Here is a 12771-nt window from a genome sequence, read left to right as displayed (position 1 = left end):
AAAGTCAAGTGTCAAGAAGAAAGCTGTTTCTGTGTTCTACCTTCCCGACTGTGCTCTCTGTTAATGGAAATCACACAATTGTGGTTGTCGGTGTCAGGTCTTGCTTTTTTCCTTTTTTTTTTTTTTTTTTTTTTTTGGTAAGCATTTTATGCTGAGTGGATATGAAAATGTGAGGTGTGTGTGGTTTTTTCTCTCTCCTCCTGACAACAGAGGTGAGTTGGAGATAAAGGAATTTACATTAAATTAAGTCTGTACATTATGTTGGTGTTGTATATTCTCAGTGGAGAAACGGGTGCTTCAACCTACAACATACTTTTAATCAATGGCAACAAAAAGAAAGAAGCGAGAGCTTGGCACCGGGCTGTTCAAGAGATCCTTTCTCTCTTTGTGCACTTTGTCCTCTCTCTGTGCTTTGTTATTTGTTTTGGTGTTCTAATCTCAGCCAAGTCAATAATATTCTTTGTTGTCTGAAATTGTGTGTCGGGAACAAAAAGGCCTCCTCCTTTTGTTGAAAGTACCTGTCTGTGACTTTTCACTCTCTCTCAGACTCCCAGATAAAGTAATCATTAGATGTTGTTTTCTGCCTGCAATTACTTTCAGTTACAATGGGTCAAACACTGGGAAAGCAAAAGGGGTCGAGAGTAGACAAGGCTAGATGGATTACAGGCGAGGAACTGTATAGGTCCCACAAGTGCTGATAAATACGTATGTGGCTCGGAGACTCACCGTTGTCAGCAGCGTCTCAGTAAATGCATCAAAAGTAATTAGTCTAGAGTATATATGGACAACCTCTCTCCCCTCTTATCTGCGTCACATTGTCTCCTTTAAAAAGGGCCATTCATTACATCTGGCACTATTTGTTTTAAAAAGTAAAAAAGAGGAGCAATGGCCTCTGCTATTTCTTACATCTCACTTTTTATCGCTGCTACACAGGATTGCTCTGAAATTTATGTTTCAGTGGAAAAATCTACCATTTCATTACCTCATAGGTAATTCATTATCATTCACTGGCACGCAGTTCTTATACCATGTGATCACTGACGAGGATGGCTGGGAGATCATTCCTCATTATACGATAAAATCATGTTAATAAAATTCTACAGTAGGCCTTGACAAGCTGTCTACACCAGCACAGCTCCTTATAGATCTTAATACATGTCAGCCTCCTACATGGCACCGCTGACCTCTACGCCATAGCTGGTCTGTGCCTTCCAAAGAGCATGCCAAGTTTTTTATTGCTACAATGGAATATTTACTTCCCCCTCCACGCCCTTGTCAGCGGTGACAATGACAGCTCTTATTGCCTTCGCCAGGGATTATACTGTACCTCCTGATAAAAGTAAAGAAAACCAAATAGCGTTTGAGTCTGACGTGCAGAGAAAAGTTAATTTTCAGACTCATTGCCATAGAGACAGGCTTTTTCCAGAGGAGTCACAGACCCTGTCTCCGAGCCTGCACATTCTTATTTCACTGTTAAAGGAATTTAAATGCAGGACTTGTGACACATAGTTTTCATTCTCTCAGCCTCTCACAAGCTTTGAGATAGCTTGAATAGAACATGAATCCATATGAGTACACATCATCAAAACTATGAATCATTCACAAGTGTGCATCATGAATATGATCCCCGGGTAAGCCAGGAAGAATGGTGAAATGCATCAAGCATGTAAGTGGGCTGTCTCATATTTGTAATTCTGCGAAAGTGAGACATTAGCCTTCCCATCAGATGATGATTGCCAGAGCTGTGATGAAAGTAATGGCATTTCTCTTTTCTGTGCAACACCAAGGGGTTTTAATAGCGCTATTATTATTAATGACCATTCATTTGCTTATCCAGATTGTACGTTTGGAGTGGGTATGGGCCGAGTGAAGTGATAAAGTCTTGGTAATTACAAACCCAATTATTTCTACTGAGATTCTATTTGTTTAAAAGAATCTTCCATATTCCTGTGTTTCGGTCTTTCGGTCTCCCCCCAGACACGGAGACTCATGTAGCCTCAATCTCTCTTTTTCTCTCTTTTTCTCTCACCCTCAGCTTCACCTCATCTCCTATCACACAAGTACACATAGTATAATAATATAATAATATTTTTGCACCCATCGTAGCTGTAGTAGCTGTGGCACTCCAGGATCAGGGTGGTTGTATAACTCTTGATGAAAGACAAGGTCTCATACAGCTGGATATAAGCCTCTTTGCATTTCCCCTTTATTTTCTGATACTATTAAACCTGTTGAAGTCACATTAACTGACACTGAGAGGGTTGTAGCTCTATAGGTGATAATGCTCTGGGTGATGAAAGGTTTATTTTCTTGCCATTGTTACATTCCGGCTTATGTTTTATTTTCTGCATTTTTTGTGCAGTGTTGTGTAACTAGAAAAAAAAACTTCTTTCCTAAGTCTTCGCAGCAAAGAAAACAACTATGTTGTGTTGTGACATATAGTGACAGCCCGTGTATCAAAACCTTAGACTCTAAAACAAAAAAAGAAAAACCTTTGGTCCAATAGATCACCATGTTAGAAAAAATATATATATATCTATATATATCTGGATTTACAAGACTGCAGTCATGGACTGGACCTTTTAAATCACAACACAGCTACGGCACTGTGTATGTGACACATAAACAAATAAAATTTAAATATGGCTGTGATCACGCACGCTCTCGTGGAGGCTTGACAAAACCTTCACTGGACAACACATGAGTTTGATGCGTATAGGTTTCCAGCTGAAAAAATTGAAAAGACTGCGCCAATTAACACCGTAGGATGAGTCAGGGGCCTAGTCCACCTTCCTGATGGCTGTTCGAGGAATTTAATGTCCTAGATGCATGCAATTATCCTTTTAATTAGCAATAATGAGTTTGTGCATGCTGAAATAATGAGTTGAATCGTGATATGTGTGCAGACCTTAATGTGAAGCTCATCAAGATGTAACTAGCTCTGTCAGTAAATATCATCAACTGTCATGTTAAATATCTCATACTGTTGTGCTGAAAAGCCCTGATCATCCGGCTAATATGCATCCTTCTTGTGTGTGTGTGTGTTTCTGCCTGTCAGAACTTGTATTTGCATTAGTGGATTTCATGGCCATCAGGGAAGAAAACAAGGGAGATTGAAAGCATACCAGTATAATAAAAAGGCAAAATATAATGCGTAAACACAAAATGTATAATCCCATATTTGCCGCTGTTGTAGAAAATTGCACTGGAAACAGTGTCACGTCATGCATCGGGGCTTGATTGTTTTAAATTAGAACATGAATTTGTTTTCTGTGGTGGTTCGGTATCAAAGCTGTACTTAAAAGGACATTATTACCAATGAATCAGCAGCACACAAGCTGATTGGAATATTACAAAATGTGTTTGAAAATAAGATGAGCAGCTGCACACTATAATACAATCCAATACAATATACTTGCGATTTTTGATGGAGTTTTTGTTAAGACTGGCTCAGCAAGGCTTTTATCCAGCTTTTAGTGTGGTGATGTACTGGACTGCATTAGACTGAAAGATGTTTATGTAATGCTGGTGCTCATTTTTCCCCCTGCTTTCAACAACACAGACTAAAGTACTAAAATACTTGAAAGTCTGAACAAAACAACTTTTATTTCTCAAAAACTTTTGGGCTATTGAACCGAAATGAATTGCAAAATATTGCAGGCATTCAAGTCATCAAGTCTAACCTCCTTATGTTTCTAAATTAAAAGATTTCTCATCACAGAGAAGCACTTGTGCTGCATCAGCCTCACGTCATGTTCAGTCGAATTCAAGTATTTTCATTTAGTCCAAAAAACATTTGTTGGGAATGTTTTGCATGCCATCCAGCATTCTCATACCTCTCCCTTACATGTGTTCAATGTTTACACAAGCTGTAATGTTCGACCACACAAATGGAAGGTCAGTCAAAGGTGGATGCAGCGGTGTTCGATCAGTGGCTGGCCAAGGGATGTGTTGATGTTGCAGAACAAGATTGCTGTAGGCTACCACTGGTATTGACCTTGTGCGTGACCATAAGATCAACTCGGCACCTAGAACTGTGGTGCAGTGGGGTGTTTAGAAATACGCAACAAGACCACAGATAATAGATTACCTTATGACAGAGCAGTCAACTTAAGCCTGCAGGCTGTTTTGAATCCGGACATGAATTGAAATACCACCTCGTTTCTGGTGTCAACAGAAGTCAGACATTTGGGGTGATTGCAGCCAAACTTGTATTATGTATGCATCACTCAGCTCTACAGAGTAACTAAACAGGTATCACAGTTTTGTTTCAACCACATCACCGCTGCTCAGTGAAGATGAATCATCTCAAATGAGAACGGTGGGTCTGATCTCTGTCGTGCTGTCTATTACACTCCATTGTTTGCCATTATCCCCACTTGTCTGCCATTCAAATTTCCTTGAAGGGAACGTTGAAAAGGATGTTCACAGCATCAGGGGATCCGTGGCGTCAGTGATGTGTGATTCCTCCCGAAAGCTCTGCGGGGTACAGTTGTTTCCCCTGAATACAAAAGACAGCGGCATCACAAAGCAGGCTGCGGCATACCTCTGGCTGACGAAAGCAGCCAGAGCTGTCAGCGACATCACTCACGCCGTGCTTCCACCCTCCCAAACCTGCCGCCACCTTTCCAAACTATCCCACCGGAATAGAAAATAGTACAGGCCCGTGTCTTTTTTGGAGAGGCTGGATGTGAAATATCGCATACAAAATTTTGGAGGCACTGAAGGCTGTTGACACAGAACTGCTGTGAGTTCGAGCCGTGTGAAGTGAGGAGTCTCAGACTACCTTTCATTTGTAAAGCACGCTATGTTAAAGACAGCTGTACAACTGCACTTATCATTTAAAGTTGAGGAGGAGGCAAGAAATCTGGCAAAGATCCACTTTTGAATGTGTGTCTGTTTGTGTTAGGACCCAGAAGAATTTATTCGTGCATGCTTGGGGAATAAGACATTTATGCTAATAACATTACCTCATCAAAAACGGCAGCACCCTGAAAAGGCATCACCAACAGCAGAAAACACTGAGCGCGAGAGAGAGAGAGAGATTGAGTCGGGGCACGGCCGAGACTTGGCTCGGCCCTATTGTGCTAGCTCAGAGAATGAGAAAGCAGCATCCATTTTTGCCTTAATGAAGTTAGTGACCCTCTGAAAGGTGACACATTTACCGCCCAGGGGATTTATACACTCCTGCTCCAAGGCTCCAGTTCAATATGGAGAGGACAGATTTGACTCCACGTGGGCACTCCAAATATATCCTCACAATTTATACCAGGCGATTCATTTTCAGACACCGCTCTCATAATTAAAGTTGACGCTGTGCTATTCAATCTGCGGAAGCACAGAAATACAAAAAAAAAAAAAAAAAAGTGAGTGCACTGGGCCGTTGTGCACCAATCCAGATAGTTTTGGGAGGTTGGACTGGTATCACTAACCCAGAGTAATCACAATATTCATTTTCATTTTTGTAGAATGCCATAGAACAATAAACAAGGTGGCAAGAAGATTTGCTCATGTCTGTGGAATAGAATTACACACAGCATGCAGGACTTGTATGTGTGAAGGAAATAGTTGTCCCAGCGTACTAGGGTCTAAGGCCGCTTAATTATTTATAGCATTCTTACTTATGCAAATATACTAAATAATTTCTGCGTGACAGCTTGAAGCTGAGGCCTAGAGGAGCGATGTGATGTTTGAATGAGGACCCCTCTTTCCTTTGCATGGCCTAGGAAACATAACACTGCAGGCTCCTGGTTGCCTTGGTGCATACTGTTTTACATTCTAATTATCTGGCTTGACAGGCTTTATTGCTGAGGCTCAATGCTGAGGCCTCATCCCAGACTCATTCCACATGTGATGTCAGTGCCAGGATAATGAGATAAGATAGTTTGAGTGTTTAGCCTTGCCCAGTCGCCTCCTCATTCAATTTTCTGTTTTCCTCCATTCCATGCATGCAACCTAAACACTGCCACAATTAACCATGTATATTAATTAGACCTAAATTATGCTAACGATGCTCACAGGATTCTGGCATAATCTGATTTCTTTTTTCCCAGCTCATGCTATTTGGGGTTTTCTTATTTGACCAGATTTATTTTGGATTCTGAAAGATCAAAAGGATTTAAGGTGTGCCACACTGACAGTGATTAAAATAAACAATGCTTTGTTAAGACGTTCATTAAATATTTAATACAGTAAAGCCAATCCGAGACACAAACAGCAAGACATTTTTTTCTTAACTCTAATTAAGCTACAGGGAATTCATTGCATATTGTAGGTAAACAGACAGAGTCACGGGAATACCAATGGAAATTAAATGCTCTGCTGGTGTTTTTCTCATTACAAGATGAAATGAAACATTTATCACTGACTTTCATTTTGCTAAAAGGCTGACATTTTGTGGGTCAACCACTGATAAGACGACAACTTTCTTCTATTTACATTATGATTCATGAGTTCATTCAGTGCTTTTACAGCACCTCGGTAAAATCATGGCATTTCAGCTGCACTCTGTGTGTGTTCTGACCTGTTGGATTAACTATGTTGTTTTCTTCTTTTTCCTTTTCTCTCCTGTTTTTTTTTTGTTTTTTCCCTTGACAGCCATTGAGGTGAACCTGCAGAAAGCCTTGGCTGAGGCCTCTGAGACCTGTACCCAGGAGTGTCTGATACTGGGCCACTCCGACAGCTGCTGGATGCCCCCGGCCCTGGCCCAGTTCCAGGGTCCTGGCAGCAACAGCCCCACCTCCAACCCTACCACCACCGCCATCACCGGTACCCTCCCCTCCTTTGGCTTCCAGCAGAGCTGCGCCCGGGGAGCCAAAGCTAACATGGTCGGCATGGGGGTCATGGATGGCCGCCATACCCTGGGCAGGTCTGTGCCCAAAAAGGATGAACTGGACAAAGGGATCAACCGGCCGCAGTTCTACAACACCCTGGATAGACACTGCAGTAGTAAGAAGGAGGACCCCGTCAAGGTCATTCCCCTGGCGAGCTTTTCCTCCCCTGGGCAGCAGACGCCCTCCAGTGGGGGCAGCAGCTCTTTCTTACATGAGCACCAGTTGTAAGAGCAAAAGACAGATCTTCATCGGCCTGACATACATGTGACTCCAACCATCGACGGCTTTTTGTCAGTAACTTATGATCAGTGTGTATGCGTACGTGTGGAGGTATGCATAATTTGAATAACTCTGACCAGCTCCAGCTCAGTTTTACTAATGAAGACATCTGAGAATGGATTCAATCATGATGATGTCGCTCAGACAAAATCATGGGGGATCAGTCTGACAGCTTAAGCATTTGAAAGGAAACGTAAGTCTTAACATAGCAGACCCATGTACAATAAATAAAAGGTAGTTCTATACCAAAGTAGTTCCATCACAGAAAAAAAAAAGATAATTTTTGCTTTCAGTTTGGTGATATTTGTTTAGTGATAAGAAAGACCAATGTACGCTTTAAGCTCCCTGGGCCCAGCTTAGTGGAACTGTGTCCTAAAAGACCATTTCCTCGCACAGAAACAAATGCAAATACAGTACTTCTTGTTGAGTGAGCTAAATTGGGCTAAATGTTAATTATGAGCTCTGCGTGGATGGTATTTCTGTTCAAGTTGTAGTGAAGTATTGCTCTGTGTAACACGCAGCACAAACTCCTTTGGTGGTGGAAGATGTTTCTTTTGTCTTGCCTGAACGTGTTTCAGAAGTCTATTTTGGTCAGGGGACTGCAGAAGGATAAAAAAAATTTAAAAAAAGTCTACAAAGCATAACTAGGCCAATAGTAGACAGCACCGGTAATCTTTTGCATTCTACATTTTCACCATGGACCAGTAGACAAAGTATAACAGAAGAGAAAAAACAACACAAACTCCTGCACACACACACACACATGCCCAGGATGTTTTCCATACGGTGGTTGCTCCATCTCTGCCAACTCTATTAAGGAAATGTTCACTCCTAGCATTATCTCAGTAGCTTAGCCTTGAAAAGCGCAGACAGATGCGCTTTGGAAACGTACCCTTTGTTTTCTTCCCTTTGTTTCTATTTCTCACATTTTGCTGCTCAGAAACTCACACATAATAATAGCTATGGAGCCAATTATGAAATTCTCAGTCTAATTACTTTGATGTGTGATCTCAGTAGTGACCCCTCATTGTGGTTGGGAGGTTTGGAACGATTCTCTCGGCCAGCCAGAAACGTGCTCTGCGTGTGTGGAGGCAATGAAAAGGTGACAAGTGGTCAGAAATAGCAGCTTTATACGTTCCCTCTCCTCCCATCATATCATTTATAACACCTATGTTCTTGCTATTAATTACTATTTTGTGTTTTCATACCACTCAGTTTGGCTGCACAGTTTCAATTATCAGTTTTCACCATGTGTTGACACTGGAATAATAGACCAGGGTGCATGAATTTCTTCAGGGTCCTGAGTCTAACTGAATTATTGATGTTAATGTTATTTTTGCAGTTATCATAAGAATAGGCATTGGCACTATTTGAAAGGACCTCCCTGCAGGCTGCCCCCTCACCATGGTTTCATCATACACACACTGCACCACTGCCTGTGTGTGTAAATTGTACTGATGATGATAACTACTTCAGACTAACTCTGCTGTAACAGATTGGGTGCAGTATAATCTATTGCTACAGCAATAAGTGACTTTGCTGATATCCATTTTTCTCTCCAGTAACATCCAAGCCAGGTGTCTACATCATCAGGTATATGATTCATGCGATTCATTTTCTTGTACCATCTTGCAAATTGGGAACAGGCCTAAATCTATAATGCAACGTGGCATTCTCGAGGGAAGGTGCTAGGCAAATTGTGTTTGCATGCTCTCAGCTACCACACCTATTCTCTCGGATACTTGGGGTCAGGACTCTTATCATTATAAAGAGGATTTATCTGGGACTCAGTGAAATGATCACTTAAAGGAGCAGTGTGTCAAGGACACAGGAAGGGGCAATTCAATTTCACCCCAGTCAATTACCAAAATGAATTTAATTCAAAACAAGCAACTTAAATAAATCCTCCTATAAACATCAGTTGATGAAAGTGTCCCTGTTTGGGAATCCAATTTCAGCTCATTTACTAACACTCAGATTTTTTTTCCTCTATCACTTTTCATCTCATTTCATAGTTATAGGACAGACGTGTATCGCCAAATGGTATAAACAATGCATATTTGATCAAAAGGAGCGCATATCAAAGGGAACATACATCATGATGTCACAATAAAATTGGGATTTTTTTCCTCTCTGACAAATCCAACGCTTGTGATATGTGATCCAAAAGTTGCCTCTAAAGCCTCATAAGTCTTTTCAGTCTCTGTTTACGATCATGTGAATAAGTAGGGCAAATAAATTCCTGGTTGGGTCTTTTCAACAAAAATAAGGCTGAAAAAATAACAGTGATTTTTTAAAGAAACTTTCCCATCCATTAACAATGAGAAGTACAGACATGATCTGCTGTTGGAGTGTTTATAAATGACACAGGAAATTGTGCCCTTCCTCATATCAAGGAATGGAAGAGAATATCCATGAACTAAGTAAGGGATAATACACTGTCACACTGTAATAAAAATGTGATTGTTTGAAATAATTTAGCCAATCACATGTGTACAGTAAGCACAATATTACCTATCTGTATCTCTCACTGTGTTTTAACTTACTCTGCCTACATAACCCATATGAACTGTAACATTGCAGCAGCTGCATTAATCAAAAGAGAAGTTCTAGAGGGAATAGTATAATAACTGCATGAATGTACATCTGTATGATGTTGCTTTTGATACTAACATGAGTTATTTTGTTTACTGCAGTAACATTTTTCTTTTACCATATGTCCTTTTAGAGGTAAGAGTTTGGTGTTTCAATTATTAATTTTTAAAAAACAAAGAGCATACCACATGAATGTTCATCAGTTTTTTTTGGGTGGGGGGGCTCAGATGAGTACCATGTTGAAGGTTTTCATCTTTTCACAAAAACACAAATTGAAAAAGACAAAATGTTAAGAGTGATTACAGGTTTTCACTTTGCATGATTCTGCTCTCACTGCTATTTTTCATATTTTTCTAATTCTCTCTGCCCTAATGATAGAAATATTAAGGATACTTAACACTGAAAACTGCTTCTTTTTTTTTTAATTTTCAGAACTTTTCTATTCAAATGTGTGTCATGATTACCACGTCAACCTGTGTCATGTTTTGCATGAACTGTTTGGACTTCCACAAGGCATTTTGACACTTGTAGTCCATGCGTCCATCATTAGATTCAGTGTCGGTATTGATGTTTTACTGCTCTACCTGTTTGTCAGTCTTATGGAACAAAGCAAATGTTACATAGTGTACACATTCAAACTTTGTGAAATGTGCGTACCACTTATGCCTCCACGTACACACAAATATCTATACTGTCAGGTAAACTGGATTTTAAACTGTACATAGCAGTACCCCTAAGAACTAGTAATAATGGTTACAAACTGGAAAGACACATACAGTAAAGACTAAAGGCTACAGGTTAAATACTGGAATTCACAATTTGTATAAAAAGGAAAAAGGGAAAGCAGCAGAAAGTGATGAGATGACAATCTCTGTTGTAATGTAAATGGATACATATGCATAATATTGATGAGTGTGTGTTTGAATGTGTTCATAGGTGATCTTGTATGTGTGTGAGGGAGAGTGTGTGTGCGTCTCCTTGCATGTATGAATGTGTGTGCGTGTGCTTGTGTGCACATATGTGTATACTGGCATGCACCTTGCCAGAATATTTTATGTACACAAATGTATCTTGTACAAAAAACTATATCAAAATATGATATAAGACCTAAGTATATGCTTGTAAATTAGTCATCAGTGAGTCAGGTCAAGTTTGCTTTGAGAGAAGGCTTCAATGCTTGCCAGCAAATCTGTATCAGTCAGTTAAAGCTATACAGTCTGTGTTGTCATGCCTTTGTAAGATATTCCATTTAAATCTATGAAAAAAAAAAAGACCTTCCATATGGTGAAATGATTTTTCTTGTCATTGAATTTTACTTGAGCCATTAAATATTGAGTCCTCAAAGTATGCTTGATTCATGATTGTCCTTCACTTTACATTGTTGTTTGATTAGATTTTTCTGAGAGCATTGTCATATCAGTGATAGATGTGACATGAGAGCATACTGTCACTGTATTCCAATCATTGCAATTACAAGCTAATGATATAAGACCCATCAAATCAGACATGGCATTTCACCTTCATAATTTCTGGAAATTAAAGCCGCCGGGGATACAATTCAGCCTGTGACATGTGTGTCTATATTTATGGGAAAAGAAAAAAATGTAATTATTATTAAACACGGAAAGGACACAGAAATACAATGGAAGGTGTGATCGTGAGGGGGTTTTGCTTTCACTTGTCCACCGCTTTCTTGCATAATATCACGGCTTGTCTCTTCAGAAGGAGCTATGCGTTAAAGATGCTTAGTATTGATTTTTTTTTTTTTAACACATTACACAACACATTACATGTAATTCTTTTCCACCACTTGGGCATCAGCTAAACCCAGGGTTTGTGGCTGTGAGTACACAGACTACATTCAGATAAAATCATATAGGATTTTCTTTTTCGCATTTATATGGAGTTGTTGTTATGAGTCCAGTAAATCCAATATTTACTTATTTACTCTCCTTTTAAATCTATTTTTGGTCTCCACCAACTCCTGTCGGCTAAAGATATCTGGCTCTTTAGCCGACAAATGCTGCATGATGTTTACTAGCTAGTTGCTAATTTTGTCTGTTGGTTGTTTGCTTGTTGTTTGACGCTGGGCAGGTAGTATTTTACAGCCGTTTCACTAAAAGTGGCTGCCTGCTACAACCAACACTGATGTTAATGAAAGTGTTGACAAATGAGACTAAACTGAAACTAGTAAATTATGGGCTGGAAAACCAAAACATTAAGCTGAAAGAACCTATAAAGCGCAGTAGAGCCGATAGGAACTATTGTGTCAGGTGATTATTTCTGGTGGGTTCATCTACAGCGATCCCTGTCACATGCCATCGGTCATGTCATCTATTGTTGACATAAAAATGCTGATTACGGCTGCATTAAACTTTATTTCATCTTTAATTATTATGTTTTAACCACTGAATTGTTCCCATTGTTAACTTCCATCCCACACAATTTGAATACAGCATCTAGTTTCCACTTTTCAGGGTAAACTGCAGAACTTTTACACCGTTTGTGATGTAAATAGCACCCTAAATCCATGCACTGGATTTTAGGGTGCTTCATGTCTTAGTGAACAACATTATTAACCCAGAATACTCTGTGATGTTTTAAATATTGTATCAGTTATTTAGGAAGAAACATAAACTGCCTATTTTTCATCTATATGGTCAGTCAAACTGTTGAATTATGCATGTCAATATGCCTAAAGTTTATGTGGTCAATTAAATGAATGATTAGACCTTTAAAATGTAGCACGTGGCACCTTTAGAGTCTAAAGGGCACTTTGATGGTCTCTGTTTAGGAAGGGCAGAGCACTCCTCGATCAATTCCTACATTTTTGATTTGGTCCAACAATACAAATCAATGCGCTTCCCGTCACAAGGTCGCTCATCTACTCATTAGACTGTCCAGCCATTATCATATCAGCATAGGCCATAGACTCTAGGAAGTTGCCTATAAATTTCAGAGGAAAATCAATAGAACACAATAAACCCTTAATTTTAGCCTTTTGGTTCCAAGGCCAAGAAGTAAATCTAAGTTTAAGCCAGGAGTAGAAAAAAGTATTTGTTCG

The 12771-nt window shown here is 39.7% G+C and overlaps 1 protein-coding gene across 1 annotated transcript in view; it reads left to right on the top strand.

The window, feature by feature from the left end:
- pcdh11 (protocadherin 11) overlaps positions 1 to 11103 on the top strand; it is a 126688-nt gene extending 115585 nt beyond the window's left edge. The window contains exon 7 of the mRNA XM_018669151.2: positions 6598 to 11103. Coding sequence (XP_018524667.1) covers positions 6598 to 7061 — 464 coding nt within the window. The 3' untranslated portion in view covers positions 7062 to 11103. The remainder of the gene's footprint in view (positions 1 to 6597) is intronic.
- The last annotated feature ends 1668 nt before the right edge of the window (positions 11104 to 12771 follow it).

Source organism: Lates calcarifer, linkage group LG8 (assembly GCF_001640805.2).
Source record: "Lates calcarifer isolate ASB-BC8 linkage group LG8, TLL_Latcal_v3, whole genome shotgun sequence".
NCBI lineage: Eukaryota > Metazoa > Chordata > Actinopteri > Centropomidae > Lates > Lates calcarifer.
Note: the sequence above shows the minus strand (reverse complement) of the source record. Positions and strands in the feature narration are given on the sequence as shown.